Source organism: Myzus persicae, unplaced genomic scaffold, assembly GCF_001856785.1.
Source record: "Myzus persicae strain clone G006 unplaced genomic scaffold, MPER_G0061.0, whole genome shotgun sequence".
Taxonomy (NCBI): domain Eukaryota; kingdom Metazoa; phylum Arthropoda; class Insecta; order Hemiptera; family Aphididae; genus Myzus; species Myzus persicae.
In genome coordinates, this window is record NW_019104133.1 from 399,805 (window position 1) to 421,821 (window position 22,017).

The following is a 22,017-nucleotide window of genomic DNA, read 5'->3' on the forward strand; positions in this document are numbered from 1 at the left end:
TTTTTATCGACGTTTTAGTGTAATTCTATAATAGTTTTAATTTTTGACCTCTCAAATACACCACCTAGATTCCCTTTCTCATCAGAAAAGATACTGCAATTGAAAATGACCTAACCATTAGTTCTACTAAAATTAATCGTGTAAACAGACAGACACAAAGAAAGAATATCATTGTAAAATCAATATGTGTGACTGGTGACTACCTATACTCTGTCCAGCGAGAGAACACACTACTCATTATACGTCACAGACCGATAACAAGTTCTTCTGCCAAATTACCTACCTCACTCAACTCCCTGCGATAAATCATAATAGAATTGGTCTTGGTATCAGGGTGTCACCTGGTGATGACCAGAATCGGTGAGTACTATCGCTGGAGAGTATAGTAGGTAACTGAGAATTTACTTATTGAAATTGTACTCTAATCCAAATAAACTAATCCAAATTGTACTTATTGGAAATCACTCCATCTTATACAATAATTATTTGCTTCTTGTTCTGTCACCGTCAGGTTTATTTTTCTTTTCCGTATTCATAACAGCCAGCCTGCTAGCAGTTAATATAGGTAGGACGTGTGTACCATACTGCGTGTCGATCTTTGTGAGTTTCCCGCAGGAACGCTGTGAGTGCATGGGACAAACGTAAGGACTCATTCAAGGTCATGTTTACGCCAACATCACACCACTGCCGTCTACCACCACCCCTCAAAACAACTTACAACCGACTAAACCATTCTTTAATATACGCAATATACCTCGAACGAAAGTAGACTACACAAATTTCATAAGAACAAGTAACAACGCCGAAGGTTAAACAGCAGTGAACGCGCACACTAGTTGCATACGTACATACCCCCGCGGACTTGAATATAATTATTTTAACAGTTTTGTTTTTATTAGGTACCAGCCTATTATACTCTTCAATTTTTGTTTTCACCGTCATTTGATCACAGACAATAATAGTAAAAACATTCAAAGAGTACTTGAAGGTTGTATTGATATAATTGTACCTATCATATTATTATAATGGAGTTCAACTACCACGACGAGGTGCAGAAGACCGACCGTGACGCGCCGCCAACGGCCGAGGGACGCGTGGATGTCGGCGAGTGAGTTACTCATCATATTATAATAACGCGTTCCTAATAATGATTTTTTAGTCGAATTTCAAGTAATGCAATTTAATCGATAATAAATCAAATCTAATCGATAATAAATCAATAATTATCGTGATGGTTTTGGGTAGAGAAATCGATCAAATTGTCTTGATTTATTTGCACGAATCAATGCGATTTGAAATATAATTTTCAAAATTCTGAAAGTACGGGTTGTTTCACCCGATCCACGAAAAAATAATAACTTCCATTTACAGTAGCAGGAAAAAAATAATTGTTTGTTTTGTTCGTCCAACACCACCAAACGACATTGACAATAATCCCCCTTTTACTGTTTTTAATGTAGCATTTTTGGCATTTTTCGTTATGCGGCGGCCATTATTACAATTGCCGTTGCACTAACCTAACCGTTAGTGAGTTTTCCGACTTTTATCCTGATTTCCCGATATCATAATTATAATTTGTACAACTATATTAATTTATAATTAAACTTATTTTTACAATTAATAGGTGTGCATAATTTTTATTTTCGTCAGTTTGTTACATTACCACCTTGTTCTTTGATTATGTGCCCGACTTAGATGTTCTTATACTTATACGTCCCCGAAGTATATTATATTTGTTGGAAAAATATTTTAAGTGTGAAATCAAAAATGTTTGTTCTTTAAAAAAATATATGTTTTAAAATTGTATAGTACATCGGCGTATAAACCAAGATTTGGACGGCACGACGCTCACAAACGTCAAAATACCATGGGTGAAGTGAGTTATTTAACGACTTAATAAAAATGTTATTATACTAATGCCGGGTTCAGGGTTGCATAAAAAAATCAGTAAACGTTAAATGAATTGACAGTGAGTTAGTGGTTAACCAAACATAATTTAGTGGTCTATGATTGGTCCATTAAATATTAGGGAATGAACCGTTAAATATTCAAATTAATATATTCTTGTGCAGCTAGGTATAATGCATAATTATTATATTGTTATTGTTACTATTATTATTATTATTTGTAGATTGTACAAAGTGGTACTGAAACTTCGAAGTTTAAATACAATCACGACAATGATTTGTAAGTATACCAATCATAATTTGTAGTCAATTGGTTTTATTTTAATTGGAATTTTTTTAACTTATGTCTAGCGTTGATAGCCGGTTCAAAGAATTGATCCCACATCCTGAAGTTGTTGGTGAACTTCAAACTGATAGGTATGGGAATTCTGTAAAACGGGATCTCAAATTCCATCACAGCACTCTATGGTAATAACTAATAAATACACAATATAGAAATAATCAACAGCTTATATTTAATAATTTTAATCACTTTCACGTAATCCATATTGTTTTAAAAATAATATATAAATACAAGTCTAAAAATTAATATTAGAAGTAAATGGTTATTTTTGAGAGCTTATTTGTAATGAATAACTAGTAGTTTCATTACTATAATTTTTATAATTTGACAAAGCGTAGGTATAGTTCACAGACTTAAGTGCGAACGACACAGTGTAATTACGTCACCACGGTCCACGGCACTGCCATGTATAAAAACATTGTTTGAAGCAATTGTGGGTGGGTTACTAGTCATTTTTTCGTAGTCGTAAATTATTTTGACATAATTTTACATTAATTGTATTATATATTTAGTAAATGGCGGTAACCCACCCAGTAAAACAAGTAGGTACCTTATTGAATACTTGGGTGTTTAAACATTTTCACAAGTTCACATAATCTTTTGTACAAAGTACATAGGTAATATATTACCGGTACCTACTTTATATTTTATTTTCCAAGTTGAAGAAGATAGTGTAATTTAAATTTATAGTATAATAATTAGTATTACAGTTTAGAAAACTAAGGTATTTATAAAATACCAATATATATATTATTTTAGGAAAACTGCAAATATGAATAAAAAATCTTTTTAATTCAAATTGGTAATTGCAATAATTGATGTCCTATTAATTATTATACCTATACAATATACATCCTACATGTTAACAATAATTTAACGCTTATAATAATCATTTGCAGTTGACTTATACACTTCTTAATCTTCTTAGTTTATAATTATTATAATAGCCACTATAAGATATTATACATAGGCAACTTATTAATATACTATATAATTATATTATTATGTACTTATCTACCGTAAATCCTTTTTACATTATTTTAAGTGTAAAAAATGTTGTGCTTAAATTATAAAAACATTACACCATGTCACAAAAAACATACTTATACATAATATAGTATATATGTATAATACTATAATGTATATTATAAGTAATAAAAAAATATCAAATGTATTTTGGCACATACTATTTCTATCGTTCGGATTCTATTAAAAAAATGTACGAGATTTTCTGAACTGCAGGATATATTTATAGATAATTATTGTTTATTCCTCCTCATTGGCGTTCAATATGAGTTATTGGTATATTATTATACTTATACGTTATACCGGCATATTTATACGAGCAATTTATACTTTATAGCATAAACATTTGTTAACGGCTATTAAAATAATTAAAAATTGGCCAAGAAAAAATGTAAAACGTTCGCAGCGTTATAACGCTCTATTTTATAAGAATAACCTACATCTACATCATCTAGCACAGAGGTTACCAGTACGAGTAACATGATGTTGTATCTGTCTTACTAGTTACAAACTTAGCAAATTTGAGTTTCGTAGATCCAGTTTTGTTTAGTAACCTTTAATAATATACTATAGAGTAAATTTTCCTACCTATTATCGAATGAAAAGGTAAGAACATTATTTGTATTTTCACTTGAGTTTTTTCACGATATTTTAATTTATTTTTAAAACGTTATAACATTTTTAAATTATAATATTTTATATACTGATAACTTAAAAAAATCCAAGCAAAAACACAAATAATGTTATTACCTTACGTTTGCTGTTTGCAGATAATAAGTTAATTCACTCTTTTATTAAGGTTACTACACAAAATTAGAACTGATGGTCATAAGTCTGCGGTCTGCCGTACTTTATACCTTGTAGTTGTACGTTTTTAAGAGTGAGGGAACGCATGCATGATATTATCTTGAGTTCGTTCTCATATAAATCGATCATCTAATCGAGTAGACAGTATTAGTGTTACAAATGTAAAATATACAAGTAAAATTGTACATAAACCACTGTTCCAAATAAGAGCGCACCGGGCGGCGGACGAAAATTGGTGCGCTCTTATATGGAACGGAGTATAGGTACTTAGGAAAATCACTGGAATAGAATATTTTTCAAACGAATTAAATTCTATTAATTGTATTTTATAATAATTAATAATTATGCATCTATTTTTGTACACAGACATTTGGCAGATGAATTATTATTGTAGGCAACTGAATCATTCAATTTTTCACAATTATAAGCTTATGAAAATACTCAACAGACATTATATTTTACATTTTAAGAAAATTATTTACACGAAGTTTTTTTATAATATAAATCTATTTCATATTTGTAACAAACCTAGAATTGAACATTTCACGTGGACTGGATCCTGGATGTAGTCGATGATGGACATAACTGCACATCACTGTACGATAGTCGAAGTTGGTCAATTCGACGATTTAAAATATGGATATGATAAAAAATATATACCTAGTTAGTGTTGTTAATATTTATTTTTAGATTGTACGAAGAGAAGGCGATTGCTGATATTTGTAAGTATAATCATACTATGACAATATTAACGGTTAACATCAACTTAAACTACCGAGTACTAATGCAGTACTTTTTAAAAAATGTTTATGAACATTTCGGTTTTATACGACTCTTTAGTGTCGTTCAGAAAGTGTCGGTAATATTCAAACCGACAAGTTCGAGAACCTTGAGTTTACGAGTCAATTACGCGACGTTGAAAATATATTTTACCTACCATTGTTACTTGGAGCAATTATTGGATCCTTATCCATATAATATTCATATAGGTACATAGATACAACATTGTCTGTGCCCTAAGCCTAACTATTAATCAGGATTATCAAAATACAAAGCTAGTTTTTAAGATGTCCAACATATACAGATCAGATTACTGTTATTTTGAAGGTTGTAGTAGAAGTCATTAAAAAAAACCATTGTCTACACTAAATAATATAGTGCTTGCCCAATGCCCATGTCCCATACTACCCCACGTGACAAAATCGTTGATTTGTAATAGGCACGAGGTACCCATCTAGTTAACTGCAGTTGATTGCATTCCATTAAAAAATAACAATAGATATAAATATTGATAAAGTTATTGATGCACATACTGGTTAAGTGCATAACTGGCCACCAAAGAAACGAATCTTGGTTTTTTATTATTATTGTTTACTATTTTAGACCTAATAAAATTAATCAATGCAATGTACTTGAATACGAAAAAGGCTTATTAAAGAGCCGATCAAGAATTACTTTTCTAAAAAGTAGTGTAAAATGATGCACCTAGTCAACTAGAAGAGCAGTAGACTACGACTTATGAATGCATAATAATATAATATTGATTACACAATGCGGCACACTACCGCGAGTACCGCATAAGGTCTGTGCCAAGTACAGTGGAACCTACCCTAACGGTTTTCAGTGATCGAGTGTGTCCGGTATTTAGAGGTTTCATTGTATTAGTATGGTTATCATAGAATAATTATGACGGGTGTGGGGCTGTGGGCGCTCTGGCCTTCGACCAGGTTGCGCGTTATAGCGTTATCACTGTGCCCGTAGACAAAACAACAATAATTGGCGGCAAAAGTCCTTATCACTCATTTTTTACGTCCTTTTCCTACCCGACCTGCAATGCAGCTGCAGTTGCAGCAGCTGCTGCCTTGACACAGACACTGGTACCTACCTAAAACTAAACCGAATCGTTCACGGTCGATTTTATTTATCAGCCACTTCGTCAGCCTGCCCGACCGCCTACTGTGGTCTGTGGCAGTGCGGCACTTTATTTCCAAGGTTCGCCGTTGACGGTTGCTCTCCTTATTTGTCATTTCCCCTTTTTGTGTTAACTGTTACCTGATTCGATTCACGCCTCCGCAAACGATATCATTGTCAATAGGTATGTATTAGTGTATCACATGTTTACATTCTAGACATTGTAGACGTAAACGAAACTAATAACTATTAATATTAGGTGTACTTGGTTACCGACAATAATCGTTCTAGTATTCCGGTAACGCCGTCTCTCCTTCCGCTGAGTAATAAAATAGTCGTCGTTTTGAGTCATGGAGTTCCAGTTTAGCATTAAGAATGTGGCCACCGAAGAGGTGATGAAGATAGACAATACGCTGACTCCCATTGGGCACGAGCAAAATGAAGAGTAAGTGCCTAATTATTATTATTATTAAGTCACTATGATGGGTTTTGTGTCCGAGGGGTGTGAGGGCAAGGGCGATGATAGTGTATTCGAAATTTAATTTTATGCTAACTTGGGGTGAGTGAAGTTAGTGTATGGCTTGTGTGAAAGTTTATTTTGTGTGTTGGGATGGGCAGGGCAGTAGACATAAGGCTATTTTGGGGTGCAAACCCCCCCCCCCCCTCACCCTTACGACACGGAAAATATATACCTAAATGTATTTAGTATATACTTCAAACCCCTCCCATAGTAAATGCCTGTCTATGGCACTGGGCAGGAGTGTAGTGAATAACAAATTATTCCGGGGAAATTTGGATTGCATCTGAAGGGGAATTGATATTGCTGTGTTTGTACTTATTGTTGATTTTTATGTATAGGTTGAAAAGCAAAATGAAATTGATCATTGATGAAATGGGAAAAGCTTCGGCTATTGCTCAAGAATTGAAGATGCCCATCACCAGCGGTGACAAGCTAGCCAATTCTGATCACATTCTCTACATGATGACAGAACACGATAAACCTGAGTAAATACATAATATATTTTGTTGATTTTTAATTGTGCTCAGTTTATTCTACTTTTTGATAGAATGGGCCTTTTATTTTACTTTATTAATCTGTCTTAAAAAATCACTCACATTAAAATACTTACATTTATATTTCAGTGAGGTTTGTTCATTGTTTGTATTTTTTGTATAGGCATTTTAGCGTTGTTGGGATTTTGAAGATGGGATGGAAAAAATTATACCTCTATAACAAAGAAGGCTCTCGGTCAGAAGCAATGGTCTACTGTTTGTTAGATTTCTACATACATGAGTCCAAACAGCGTAAAGGTTACGGAAAACGTTTGATCGAATGCATGTTACAGGTAACAGTCTAATAATCGCAATTTAAATTAACTCAGAGTGTTTCAAACACAAAAGAATATAATTTCAAGAACAAAATCAAATACTTAGTTTTTCTTAACTTAAATGTGTGCCTATTTTTAGGATATAAATTTAGAAGCCAAACATTTGGCTATTGACAAGCCAACTAAAAAATTATTGCAGTTTATGTGGAAGCATTATCAACTATCCAAATTGGTTAACCAAGGAAACAATTTTGTAATATATGAGGAATTTTTTGATGATGCACGTAAGTTGTATAATACCTACTTATACACATAGCCTGGACTTCTATATTAAAAAAAAAATGTAATACAATTACGTACTAAAATATGTATCAAAATATTCTCTCAACCATAAAATATACTTTTTGATGTAGGTACCTACATTTTAAATTTTTAAAAAATTATTATTTTCAAATTATTTTTAATTAATTTTATAACTTAATGAGTTGAATTAAATGCGTAAAATGTCTAATCTAATTCATAAAAACAATATGTAACTAGTTTGTTGATTTTTTTCACTCCTAAGAAATTATGGTTATTTGTTATTACCTTAATTACTTGAAACATTTGATTAAATTATCACTACAATATAATTTTTTTTAACGCCACCAATAATTTATTTTAGATACCGAGTAATTAATTTGTGAAATATTTTAAATATTTTGAACAAACATGTTTTTAAATTTATATTTTTAACTATAAAAAAGAACCAACTTCTACTGTAACATAATTCACTAATTCACCAAATTAACTTATATTCTAACTGAGTAACTTAACTTTAGCCAGTTGAAAAAAAACAACTAACTTAGCCAGCTTGACAAAAATATATGCATAAACATAAAAATTCAGAATATACTTTTACTTTACTAAATGCTATTATTAATAAATTTTGTGAACAATTTATAGTTGATGATAAGAATCATGACAATAGTGGACATAGGTAAGTTTTCACTTAAAAGGTGAATTAAAAAAAAAAAATATTATCTTAAATTACTATTTTACTGTTATAGAGCAGTAGCATATAAGCGGCAGCCAATGTTTGGACGGCATGGAGCTCATAAACATCATGATACAATGGGCGAGGTAAGTATTGATTCAATGACTTCTATATTATATTATTTATAGAAGTCATATAACACCATTATTATTTATAGATAGTTCAAGGTGATGGTGATGCTGCGTCTGTGAAGTTTAAGTACAACCACGATACAGAGTTGTTAGTATTCAAATTTATAATGATCTTTAGATTTCATTAATTTTAATTTTAAATGTTTTTAATTAATTTAGTGTGGATAGCCAGTTCAAAGAAACGAATCCACATCCTGAAAATAGTAATGTATTCAAAACTGACCAGGATGGAAACTCTGTGAAGCGAGATCTTAAATTTCATCACAACTCTCTGTGGTAACCAAAAGTATCAGTGTAACCAAATAATTGTGCTGTATTCCAATCTTCATCCACGAGTTCAATCTTATAGATATTTTTGTTTTATTCTATGTGGAACAGCTTAACCAAAATGCAACTTTCAAATAGCACTCTTATATTATGTACTTTACTTAAATAATAACCATCTAAATTTTTTGTGACAAATTATTTATTTTTTTATGTAGTCTATTCAACGCTAACAAGATGCTTCTAACTTTTTTGTGAGTTCTACATTTTAACAAGGCTGATAATATTGTTTAATTTTACTTTTTTTATATTGAGCTTTTGTACATGTTTACAGACAATGGCTCCAAATAGCATTCTAATAAATATATTTAGTTTTTAATTCAAATGACATGGTCTGTGTTTTTGATTATTGTTGTGCTCCAAATTTTGTTTGTATCTTGGGTCAGTACCGTAAATGAGATATTGTTGTTATATAGATTATAGAATAATATATGTTGTATGGAAAATAAAACTAAATATTTGTCGGTGGTAAAATTGACATTCAGAGATAATAATAACATTTCATTCCAAAAATTAAAGGACACAGAGTCATCAGATCAAAGGTTCTAGTTTCAGTTCATAGCCCATAGGATTCAGATCTCTCAAGAAATATAATTAACTTTTGATTTAGCTGTCTTATAAGCATATCCATGAGCTTATACCAACTTGTTATGTTCAAAACACGCTCTAGGGTAGTCCATAGAGTAATAATAATACATTTAGTAATGAATAATGATAATAATCATAGTTATAGTTATACCATTATAGTTGAAGACCGGATTTTGCATATAATGCATGTTACTATTTCTAATAAATACATGCAGTCTATGAGTGTCGTAAATCATAACTTGATTCATTAAATATCAAAATTGTTTACTACATCTTCGACCTTCGTCATTAGTCTGCACATTTTAACAAAAAAGTGTTCAAATAAACACCAATTAATAATCCAAAAAAGCCTTGAGCAAAAAAAAAGATAAAATCACATTTATACATAAAATATTTTACATTTCAAAGAACTTAATTTATCGTACTTACTAAAATGTTATTTACTTGGTTGGTAATGTTTAAATTTTAATGATTAAAAATTAAATTACGATTTAAAAAATTACATTTTTGTACTGCATATCTGTGTTATATAATACATTTTCCTTTTTGTTTATAAAAACGTTAATAAAATCAATAGATATTTAACACTGTAAAATTAAAATTAAATATAAAATTTTAATGTGCATATTATGCATATTTTGTTTTTTTTTTGTGTATGCTTTCGTGCATTTTAACAGTTTAAAATGCATATAAATCCAGTCTTTAATCATAGTATATTTGCAATCGTAAATATTTGCAAGTGATATTAAAAATCTTATAAGGGGTACAGACTACAGTTGCCAGTTGAGAGCAAAGCTACAACGAACATATCTGGTGTGCAAGTTCTGGTGAATAATGAAACTTGATTGATAATCAAATTATGTTATGAAATACGTTGGGGAGTGAAAAGTATGAAAACGTCACACTAGTAAGTTTTGAGTCAAATAAATGTTATACCTTGCACTTCGACTGCCTTTACCCATATTAACATTAATTGATTAATCATTATAAATTATACTATTAGTAATATTTATTTTGATTTGGTAAGCTTCAACTTCTATTATTATTATTATTCTTTTCTCTACTTTTTTCAATAAGTAATAACTAAATTAATTTATATGAATCAGTTTGTTTTAAGTTGAATACTATATTGTACTTAATAATATATTTGTATTCTAAAACATGTCATTTATTTAAATAAATAATTTAAAGGTTAATACTTGTTTTACCCCATTATGAACTGGCTACACAGTGTAAATACACTTAAGTAATAATAGGATAATGAAATATAATATACAAAAAGATGAATATTGAACAAGGTTTTTTACTTTGAATGTTTAAATCCAAATAAACGTGTAATTTATCAAAAGTAGAGCTAGGATTTTGGTGACTTTCGCAATTTTTTTTTCTTTAAGTGCTATACAGTTCTAACCAACAACTAAATTTGTTTTGTGGTATAACAATTTAGAATGTGTATTTTTTATTTTGTATTTATAAGCTCATTTTCACAAATTTTTGTTCATTTTGTGTATTTAAACTAATTTTTGTTTATTTAATATGTGTTGTATAAGTAATCTCAATTATTATCTATAGTATATTAGTATCCTTATAAAAATAGTACCTTTGAGCTTATATTAACAACATACCATAATATTATCGGTTATACACGTTTTTGATAAAATTACTGTCACCGGTCGGCGAATCAGGAAAATTGAAACTGTATTAATAAAATAATATAAAGAATATTTTAAAACTGGTATATTTGTCGGTGAGTCGAGATTCGGCAAAGTGGGTATGAATTGAAAAGGTAGTATAATTAATTAAACTCATAAGTAAACTCAAATTTGAATATTTTTGTTTAGTTTACTTCTTAAAACAAATTTTTACCTTTTTTTGTGTAATTTAAAAAATGAATAAATAATAATTAATAATATTAGTTAAGTTATTAACTTATATACTATTCAGTTCATTTTTTAGAGTCTTAAGGACATTTTTGCATTTTTGTTGGTGCATTTTAGTGTATTTTTTAGGTCATTAAAATCCTAGCTCTAATCATAAGCATCTAAAGCTGAGCTCGTGGAAAAAATTGAAATTATTGTAATCAGATAACATAATATATCAAAGGACAAATACTTTTATTTTGCTATAAAATGATCTATTGACATGACTGTTTTCAAAATTCCATACTAAAAAAACTCTTATCATATAAATTTTATATATTTATTTATCAATGCAATTTCGAAGATTTATAAAAATTTGAGACATTTTGTATAAATGTACTATTATTAATTTGAGTCATAAAAATAGTAAAATAAAATAAAATATTAGGTATTAGAAAACATATTGTAACCCTTCATATTTATTAAGAGGGTTGAACTTTGATGACACAGATCACAAAAGTCTGTCAAAGCTTTTTTATGTAAATTTCTTGTTAAGTTGAAGGACAGTTCAAATGGATCCTGCAGAACCAGTCCGTAATTTTTTTCAAAATTTGAATCAACCTTGGATTTAAAGTTCTTAAAGTTTGTTCTCTGTATTTTACTTAGTCCAGATAGTTGGCTGAACTTTTCATAAAATGCCTGCTTTTTTATTAACTGACCGGTGCAAGTAGACAGTACATTGTCCTTTAATGCTCTCTTATTTGCATAGTATTGAAAAAAACCCATTAGCAGTTTAGGGCGTTTAGCCTCACTGATATTGCGCAAACATTTTCCAAAAGTACAGTCCCATCCTGGTTAGCAAAAAATATACAAATTGAAGTATGATTTCAATAGAAGAGGATATGTTGAGATAAGTACCTTCAATGACTTTATGATCATCTTTAGTTGCATTTTTCCTGAGTTCGATCAACGATGGAACCACTTTTTCTGTCATCAAGTAAAATAGTACTAGCCATATTAAGGCATAACTGGTGAATAAATGTCTGTCCTTTAAACCATTTTGAAGAGCCCAATTTTTCACGATGACGCAGACCAGCCATTTTACAGTAGTGTCCATTGACAAATAAAATCTGCAACAAAGTTGGAAAAATAAAATTATAACCAAACTTCTGGCCAAATATTTAATGGTGTTACATACTTGATTAGTTTAGTGTTATACGTGCTAAGACCACTTTTAAACGATACATCGCAGATGAGCTTTGATGGTACGTGATAAAATGTAACAATAGGTACACGGCAATGGCAGATTGATTCAACATTTTGAAAGACTTTGGGTTTTGATAGACAACGTTCAGCGAATGTTTTTACCAATTCCACTTGAATGTCTTCATCATTCGCTATTTCTCCGTCAAACGTGCCATCTGTAAATTAAAATCATTGTCGTCATTAATATTACTCGACAACACACTATACACAATTTTCAGGCCATCACAAATTTTAAAGAACTAAGAATGCAACTTTAAATACTGAATTAATCAAATATCAACAGTTCTAATATTTAATTAATTTGTTATGCAGTAAAAATTGTATAAAATGTACAAATTGTTGAGATTCAATATATATTTATCACAGGGACTTGCCACTTTTTGCCTCTACATACATTTTTATTATTTACACGAAATGAAATGTATTATTAAAGCATAAGCGCTATAAGATTGGAGTAACTACAGATTAAAAAATTAGAAAATATGAAATTTACAAAATATAGAGACTAATTTATATTTATACTTTTACCATGAATTCACACCGTTCTACGTTATGTTGGTTGTATTATATTTTATTACAAATTGTTTGAACTTTGTATTTATTTAATACTATTGTACCAACTAATTATCTAAAAGGACGAATAAGATTTTCAATGAAGTTGGTCGAGTTGATAAGTTCACTGACTGAATATTACAGAAGAAAATTTAAAAATGAAGGTACTTTACCAATTATAGATATAGTATTAATTCAACATAATTCAAGATTTGAAGGCTTAAAAAAAGTTAATGATAATAAATATTTTTTACATCCATCCAAATAAGTTTTCGGGTAGAGACAGTTTCTTATGATTTTATATACAGTTGTATTATGATGAGGTATATTCAGACTTAACATGTCAATTACTAATCATAAAAGAGTTGCTTGCAAACATTTCATTCAAAAATATAAAGCATAACAAATTGTGTCATATTTATTTGAAAAAATGACCTTAGCACTAAATAAAGTTGATGTATTAAGTGCATGCCTTATTTATTTAACCCCACTCGTAACACTTGCTTTGGCAGAGATCCTACTCAAAATTAATTACCTGCAAAACTCGATAGGACAAGATCACTTTTCCAACGTAATAAGTCTATTGAATATTGAAAAACTAATTTTTATGTTTCTTCTTACAAAAATATATATAATTTATAATTATTAACTATAACTTATGAGAACAATTTATTATAGATTTATAATAAAGTATGGCTGTTAATTTTTATTTGAAAGTTAGGGCCTCAGTCAGGACATTTTTACATGGGCCCCTTGTTATTAAGTTGCGCCACTGACTACAACATATAAGTCTATAAACTACTGAGATTTTATCATATTAACGTTAATTTTAATTTTATGCTGGCATTTTATAAATGCTAAAAATCAAAAAAATTGTATTGAAAATATATACTTTTAAGTCTGAAAATAGTAATTGTAAGTTATTTTGCTTTACCGATTTCCAAATATATATCTATATCAGTTGCGTTTGTTGCTAGTCCATAAACTCGAGAGCCAAAAATGTAAATTTGTTTTAAATCTGTTACAATTTGAAGGCTACATATAGAGTCACACAACTGTTGAATACGGGATTGAATTTTGGCGCTGGTTAATGTCAAATCCATTGTTTCTAAATCGCGGAGAATTCTGGCACACAACAAGCCCCAATCTTTAAATAAGTCTATTGTCTCCAATGACAATACTTTTTCTAAAAAAATAAACATTTAAAAAATTAATATTTTTTTTTTTTATAGTTTGTTTTAAATTTATACCTGTATATTTTTCTATAACATGTAATGTAAACCCATACTGGTCTTTCAATTTTGTTGCATCTTCACGTATACATTTGATTTGGTCCCTGAATGGTTGTTATATACAAAAACAAACAACAATGATTACTAAAATAGACAAATGAAATAGTAAACTTACTTATTTTCGAAAAGAATCAGAAATGAATTGTTTACATTTTCGACTTGTTTGAAGTCCCCATATATTTCTAGAATTATTTTGTTCAATATATAATAATTATTTTTTTTTAAATTATTAGCCACGTCTAGAAAATCAAAAATATAAAATTTTAAGTTATAAGTTTAAAATGGAATAAGTGTAGAGTATAATAAAATATTCACTTTGAATTTCTATATAAATAGATTTATTCTTTGTATATTCATCTGAATTTTCGATTTTTTTAATTTCAACATTGAAATCAGAACCCATGTCATCTTTAGTAGGATTCAAGTTTTTATTACAATCATGGGTATTATTTAAAGAGGGTTTGATGACATTTTTATTCGGGTATTCTTGAAATACTTCCATTACTTTATGTTCCATTGTCTTTAAATGATGGTCAATAGAATCGTAAGTACTCACGAGGTAAATGCAACAGATATTACAGAATAAAACCTTAGGGTTTATATTTTTGGTATGATGCTCTGTGTCATGTTTAATCCAATCATCACGATTACGGAGAACTAAATTACAAATGTCACAAACAAACACCCTTGATTTAATAATATCATTACTTGCTTGCGGCTTTTGGATTAACAAATCAAAATTCATTCTTAGGTAATTGTTAAAAGCAGATTTTATTGGCTGTGCAGATAGTTTTTCTATTAAATTAGTAATGTTTTCTTTTGGATCACAGGATGTTATGTTTTTTGTAGAAGTAATTATTTCATTATTGTCCTGACGTATGGTATCACGAGGGTTGTCATCGTTATAATCATCGCTATCGTCATCATTATCATCGTCATCGTCACTTTTATTTAAATTAGTTAAATACATCTTCATTGTTTCCATCGAACGATCAAGAATTTTAAGCTCGCCTAATTGATTAGACTTAAAATATCTCAAAATAATATGCTCACTACTTAGAAGATGTTCATTGAAGTCAGATTCAACATTGAACATTACTAAACAAGTGGAACAATAAAGTGATAGACTTGAATCATTATTTTTATGTACACAATTAAACGAGTGGTCGTCTGTATGATTTTGACAAATTCCACAACAAAATAAAATATTACAGCTGAAATGTGTATTTGTGACACAATTATACACCTTAGCCATTAAATCTGATACAAATAAGAGACGTCCGATATCATTATTTGTTTTCAGAATTAAGTTTTTAATAAAAGAATCTGTTCCATAAAATACAGTTTCACTTACATAGCAGTAATATGAAATCAATTTCTGTTTGTCTTTTTTTCCAACCACTGTTTTACTCAAATGATCAAAACTTATTACATGATCCACCCAACATTTGTACAAGTTTTTATCTACTGCAGAACATGAATAATCACACAAATTACAATTTACTTTTAGCAACGGCATGCAGCTGTTAGTCTCCGAAATTTTTTTGGAAGAAATACATTTATTAAAATGTTCATAAATACATTCATATGTTAGTATGTCTATTGTATTGCAGACAATACAACAAAATTTTTTTAACAATGAACTAATAACAACATATTTTGTTATGTAGTAAGGCAATTTCTGAAACGTTGTAGTTGACATTTTTGGTACACTTCGAGCACCGTTTGAACACCACAGAACCATATGTTCAAATGAAACTTTGTGGTTTAAAAATTCCTCATTACTAGAACTATAAAATGTTATCAGGCATGAATTGCAAACAGAAGTGTTGGCAACTTCTCTATGTTTTTTAATATGCAATTCTGTTAAGTCATAAGTGAAATAAGAGCAGTCAGTACAATAATGAAGCATGGCGTGTTTATCCATAATGTTGCATTTTTCATAAACAAAGGCCATTAAATGTGATAATGATGGAATAAATTGAGGTTTGCAATGATGTTTTAGTATACTTTCACTAAGACCGTAAAAATGAGTACTACACAAATTGCAACTGTACGAAAATTTCATTTCATCTGAATCAAAACTATTGGAAATATGATCAAATTTGAACAAATGACATTTCCATTGATCAATACTATTAGTTAAAAAATAACACTTCAGGCAATTGAATTTAAATGCTGTTTGAATATTTTCTTCAATAAGAGTCCCATTACAAATAGACAGATGGAAAAGAATATCTTCCTCTTTAGATGCACATGATATATTACATTTGATACATTTGGCTTTGTTAATATTGATACAAAATGCTCGCAGCAATAGTGGAGGCAATTTAATCGATACATCAATATTCATCATTTCAACTATTGTTAATTATTATAATATCTGGAATAAAGAAATCCACAAATTAACAGTGTTTTGACAAATTAATGAATTTTCATACTTCAACTTTGTTGAATTAATATATAAAAAAAATTGAATTTTGACTGAAATACAATATTTAACCTACATGCATAAAAGGGAAAGAAAATAAATTGTTATAGAAATACTAAACATACATATACAAATTTAAAAAAAAAAAAAATAGAAATCCATAACTAAATGTTCTAACACTGATTAGGTTGTTAAGATGTTTGTTATTATGGGTACATTTTAAAAATTAAAAAAAGTATGATTTACAATGTATGTAAATATAATGTATCATATTGAGAAGAAAAAATTATGATTTATGTATAGACATTGTATTAATATTTATTATGACTGGTTTTTTTTAAAAATCTGATCAAGGATTAATTTTTATACTCATAATAAGTTGAATATTATAATATTATTGATACAATTATTATAATGAAAAACCGTTCAAATATGATGTTAGGTATTCATATATATTTTAATTCCAAGAATTCATTAAATAATATTATATTTATATAATAACAATTGTCAAATACTTCCAACAGTATAATTATCAATTAATAGTTATTGGCTAAGTACAAAAAATAATTTGAAAATAAATTTATGCATACCATATTTTGAGGAATAAAATTCTAGTAATTCAAAATTTATAGTCCATCTTACTTTAAATATGTTTGAATATTTATCATAACTATTCTTGAAAACCAACTTTAACTGTATTTTCATACAAATTTTATAAAACTAAAAGAACTATGATAGTTTAATTCGTTTAAAATTATAAGATAAATATATTAATTATTTAATTACAATGTTTTTCTTTATATGTCAACCAACAATTTATTGGAATTTTTGAATTATCAATGATTATCACAAATTAATATTATTAAACTGATTTCACTTATGAGCATAAATTAGTAACTAAATAACCATTAGAAGCAAAATTAGCTAGAAATTCTTTCACACAATTTAGTGTATAAAAAAAATTACAATAATGTTTAGCACCTAACCTCACCAGTGAGGGATAATTTTACACCCAGTTTGGACCAACGAATTCCTAGAATAATAAGAAAAAATTTGATAATAAACAATATTCAATTAAACAATGATAATCAACCATCAAAAGATATCATATAATAATATAAGGAATTTTAATTAGTCGTAAACAATTCTAATTTATTATTATCAATAAATAAGAGTATAAGTAACAACTAAAATGAAATTAGTAATTAATTTAAACAATACAATTAGGTATTATTGTGTATTGCATATACTTTATTCCATTAAGTAGCCAGTTTGAGCTGCACTAATATTTAGTAACCTATATTTATGGTATAATTATCTAATTGCACAATTAAGATATACTTAAACATATCATATATTATACTTCTTAATTTAATATTCCAACTGTCTAAGTTAGTCCTATACCTAGAATTTTTTAATGGGTGAGGGAAGATAAATAAAAATTAGGCACCATAAAACATTTTTTTCATTATACATAGTGCCAAGGGGGGGGGGGGGAATGGGACAAGTCTCTTGGGCAGCAAAAGTTGTAACTTTTAAAAGAGTCAAAAATGATTAAATATATATGTTTAGTAGAGGTACCAATGAAAGTTAGATTGGCACTGTCATTATAGTACAATATTATAATATGATTATTATTTGTCGTATACTTGATATTTAATACAGCACACTACATAGAATTGTACACTGTTTAATGTTAGTAATGAAAAATATATATGATAACTTAATATTCATATTACTTTAGAATATTATTTTATTATTTCGTCCAATCTTCTGTGCCTTTTAAGAAAATAGTTTTATTACTTCAACCTTACTAAGTTTTCTTTTTTTATTAATATTAAGCTAAAGCCTATCTATGAAGTTGTTTTTAACAGGGTTTTTTTTTTATAACCATTTTTTGTCAAATCGCTTCATTATTGAAAAAAATGTTCAAATATGGCAAAAATAACTGGGAATGTTGCAAACAATGGTAAGAGTTTTTCAATACTCGGAAAAACATTTTCACAATGAAGAAATGCATCAATTGCCAAATTTGGATTTTATTTACTAATTTTTTCATCGGCATTTCTAAATGTCCAGCTTAAGAATGGAACTCAAATTACTTGGGAGATTCTCAATACTATATATTTTTAGTGTTGAATATTTAATATATTTATATATTTTAACATGGACAATGCCGAGGGAAAGGGGCTAAAGGACTGGGTGTTAATTTTTAAATACCTCTAGAACATACATTTGTAAACAGTAGTACATACGGTTTGTCTATCATTGATCAAAGGTGTATAGAAATATGATCTTTTTTATTTGATACATCTGGTCATCCTATGTAACTAATAAAATTGGCACTTTGACAAACTGCTAAGATAGTTTTCTCTTATTAATACAATCTGTTGTCTAGTAAGATATAAGTACTTACTAGTTTTCAGTCACAAGCGGCATGGGTCGGTCGCAGGCTGGACTATCAGTGTCCCGTGGCACAATTTGCTGAGTGCTGACTCGTTATATAAAAATCTACAGTAAGGAAAAATGGTTAAACATTCATCTGAAGGAGTGAATAATAGTTGAAATTAAATTTATGGCACTATACTTTCAGTTGTCAGAGTAGACGGGTACTGCCACAGAATAACTATTGATGCTATGTCCTGCGGTCACCTCTTGTCACTACATCAAATTCTATTACAAGGTAAAGCTCATGAGTTATTGTTGTTCTCGTTGGTATTCCTCGTATCGTAATTCGCTTAAAACAATTGTAAAAGTTACATAAATATAAATCACTACGATCACGAACAATCAGGGTTAATCAGAATAGTATAAATGCTCCATGGCGAAGGTTGTAGAAATCCGAGACATTATCTATGAGCAGGGGCGCCCGCAGAGAGGGGCCAGTGGGTGCCGTTGCACTCAATGGGATTTTTTAAACGAACCAAAAAATCAGTGTGTAGTAATGCAAATATGTGGTTACCCATGTATGTATCACAAAAATTTAACTTTGCACATACTGAGCTGATTTTCTGCGGGAGCCCCTGTCTATGAGGTACCTATTCGTACTTTTATTTAAGTCTATTTAAATATTAATACATCTCGGGCGTTAGTAATTACTAATCGTAAGCCCGACAATACTGTGCGATGTGACGGAAGTCGAACCAACCCACTGAGGCCACAATTGCAACCGAACTATAACTGCATACCGAAATAGAAACGAATCCGGTTGACCGGTTAGCGCCTGGCGTCAGCTGATATCTATGGACTCGACTGGGCAAGCTGGAACGATCGAACACGGCAACATTAAACTGCGAAGTATTTATATCCTATTGCAACTCGCTGAGTTCAGTACCTACGACTGTCACTGCTTCACTCGTGTGAGGGTGGTGAGGTGAGCCACAAACAAAGTACGACATCGACTGTCTGACCTCAGTGCGTCGTGCTGCAGGTGGTTCGAAGCTGACTAGAGTCCGTTAGAACTTGTAATATTAATAATATTTGCTATGATTATTGTGTGTTCGCAGTGTTCCCAGACACGGCGGCGGGCCGGGAAGATACACACGGAGGTACTAATCACTAAACGGTTTAAGGGTTTCGGGTTTTCAGTTATGTTTTTTTTTCCTCAATACTAAATGAACAATATTCGACAAACGATGACAATAAATAGTGAGATTTCCATATTATTATATTCGTAGCTGGCGGCATGATGCGAAAACAAAAACAAAAATTGTGGAGCGAAAGGTATCTCGGGTTGTTGCACCTGTTTAAACGCGATTCAAGAGCACGATTTTACGGTATATCTTTAATCGTGTTCACGAGGCGCGACGACAGTTTTTGAATTTTTTGGCGCCTCCAGCAGGCAGCTGCTGCTTACAAGCAACAAAATGTTAATAATTAAGAACGCTCTAGATTCTTAGTGCAGCGATGAGTATTGTTTGTGTATGTATAAACGAAAAGTAGGTGGTCGAAGTAATGCTTTGATTTTCAGTATTTTTTCAGGCGGGAAAGCGAATTTAGGTGTTCCATTCGGGAGGTTAAATTCTTAGTTTACAGTTGCTTTCAAAAGTGCCGGGAAAACAAAAAAATTAAAGAAAAACAGGAATTTTTACAGAAAATTGAGCATTTACACAAAATCGATTTTGGTTTTTATTGAAACTCTAAAAAGATTACCACAAATACATGCATTTTCACTGAATATTTATAATAGTATTTTGTATTCTTTAAAAAAGAAGTTTAGCTTAAAACCATAACAATTTTTTTATGAGGGTCTGAAGTTAGAAATTTGACAAAATTCGTAAAAATCACGAAAATTTGATAATCATCATCTTGAATTAGAAATTCATAAAAATATTTCTTTTCATACCTAAGATTTGAAAATGTCTACAAGATTCCTCATAAGTTTATCTACCATTAAAAAATTTCTCCTGGAAAGTCAAATTAAATTTGTACAACATTTGATATTCATTTTATTTCACATGGAACGGTTTTCTTATTTTATTATTATTAAAAAACGAATAGCCGTAAATACTACTAATAACCTTGAAATGTTTATTTTATCATTTTCTATACCTACATTAAAATTTTGAATACAATTCAAACAAAATTTTTTTTTATAAATGTCAATAAAATTGTATCCGTCGAGGAAAAAAGTTTGAAAATTTAATACAAGGTTCGCCTCATAAGTAGTTTTAACTGCAGTTGAGAAATATTAAAGATCAATATGCACGATTTTTTGTATAATGGCATTGAAAATTCAAATTTTCAAATCATTTTTTAGCTTAAAATTAAAAAATTTTCAATTTTTATAGCTAAGGATTGAATATTTCAAACAAGGATTCCGATAATAGTTCATAAATATTAAATTGTAACCAAAAATATGTAAACACAGTTCTTTTTTACAAATATTTTAAGTTCAAATTTGGAGGAAATTACATATTAAAACCAAGACGATTTAATTAATTTCATATTTTGTTGTAATTAAAATATAAAAAAAAATATTGTTCTTGGGTACTTGAAACGTATAAAGTATATAATTATATTTTATACATACAATGATATTTTTAAATGCAATTCTTTAGGCAAATTTAATGCAACATACTATCAGACATCAGTTCTCTTAATATCTTATAGTAAAATAAATTACTTTAATCATAAAAATATCATTAAATATACTTAGTAAAATTATAGGCCGAAAACCCATCTTAGCCTAGATTTGTTGTTTTTAGATGTCTAGA

General features: G+C 29.3%; 3 protein-coding genes across 5 annotated transcripts; 2 read left to right on the forward strand and 1 right to left on the reverse strand.

Moving 5' to 3' along the window:
• Positions 1–575: 575 nt before the first annotated feature.
• LOC111039101 lies at positions 576–2,908 on the forward strand. Its single transcript, XM_022322422.1, has 4 exons — positions 576–1,108; positions 1,810–1,876; positions 2,132–2,187; positions 2,259–2,908. The coding sequence occupies exons 1-4, from the start codon at positions 1,026–1,028 to the stop codon at positions 2,377–2,379; spliced, it is 327 nt and encodes a 108-aa protein (XP_022178114.1). The 5' UTR covers positions 576–1,025; the 3' UTR covers positions 2,380–2,908.
• A 3,019-nt stretch (positions 2,909–5,927) lies between these two features.
• LOC111039103 (alpha-tubulin N-acetyltransferase 1-like) lies at positions 5,928–9,141 on the forward strand. Of its 2 annotated transcripts, none has more exons than XM_022322424.1 (9): positions 5,928–6,178; positions 6,286–6,439; positions 6,853–6,999; positions 7,172–7,340; positions 7,462–7,606; positions 8,268–8,301; positions 8,372–8,444; positions 8,516–8,577; positions 8,649–8,769. In XM_022322424.1, exons 2-9 carry the CDS (start codon positions 6,345–6,347, stop codon positions 8,767–8,769), a joined length of 846 nt encoding a protein of 281 aa, XP_022178116.1. In that variant the 5' UTR covers positions 5,928–6,178; positions 6,286–6,344. The 2 variants fall into 2 exon arrangements, with proteins under 2 accessions (XP_022178116.1, XP_022178115.1); XM_022322423.1 differs by having other exon boundaries at positions 5,930–6,178; positions 6,254–6,439; positions 8,649–9,141.
• A 2,350-nt stretch (positions 9,142–11,491) lies between these two features.
• Positions 11,492–20,588, reverse strand: LOC111039105. Of its 2 annotated transcripts, XM_022322429.1 has the most exons (11): positions 20,136–20,588; positions 19,990–20,062; positions 19,389–19,538; positions 19,218–19,312; positions 14,686–16,753; positions 14,486–14,609; positions 14,329–14,414; positions 14,013–14,264; positions 12,459–12,681; positions 12,179–12,390; positions 11,492–12,111 (listed from the first exon to the last, which is right to left on the reverse strand). In XM_022322429.1, the coding sequence occupies exons 5-11, from the start codon at positions 16,724–16,726 to the stop codon at positions 11,705–11,707; spliced, it is 3,345 nt and encodes a 1,114-aa protein (XP_022178121.1). In that variant the 5' UTR covers positions 16,727–16,753; positions 19,218–19,312; positions 19,389–19,538; positions 19,990–20,062; positions 20,136–20,588; the 3' UTR covers positions 11,492–11,704. The 2 variants fall into 2 exon arrangements, with proteins under 2 accessions (XP_022178121.1, XP_022178120.1); XM_022322428.1 differs by having other exon boundaries at positions 19,990–20,588.
• Positions 20,589–22,017: the final 1,429 nt, after the last annotated feature.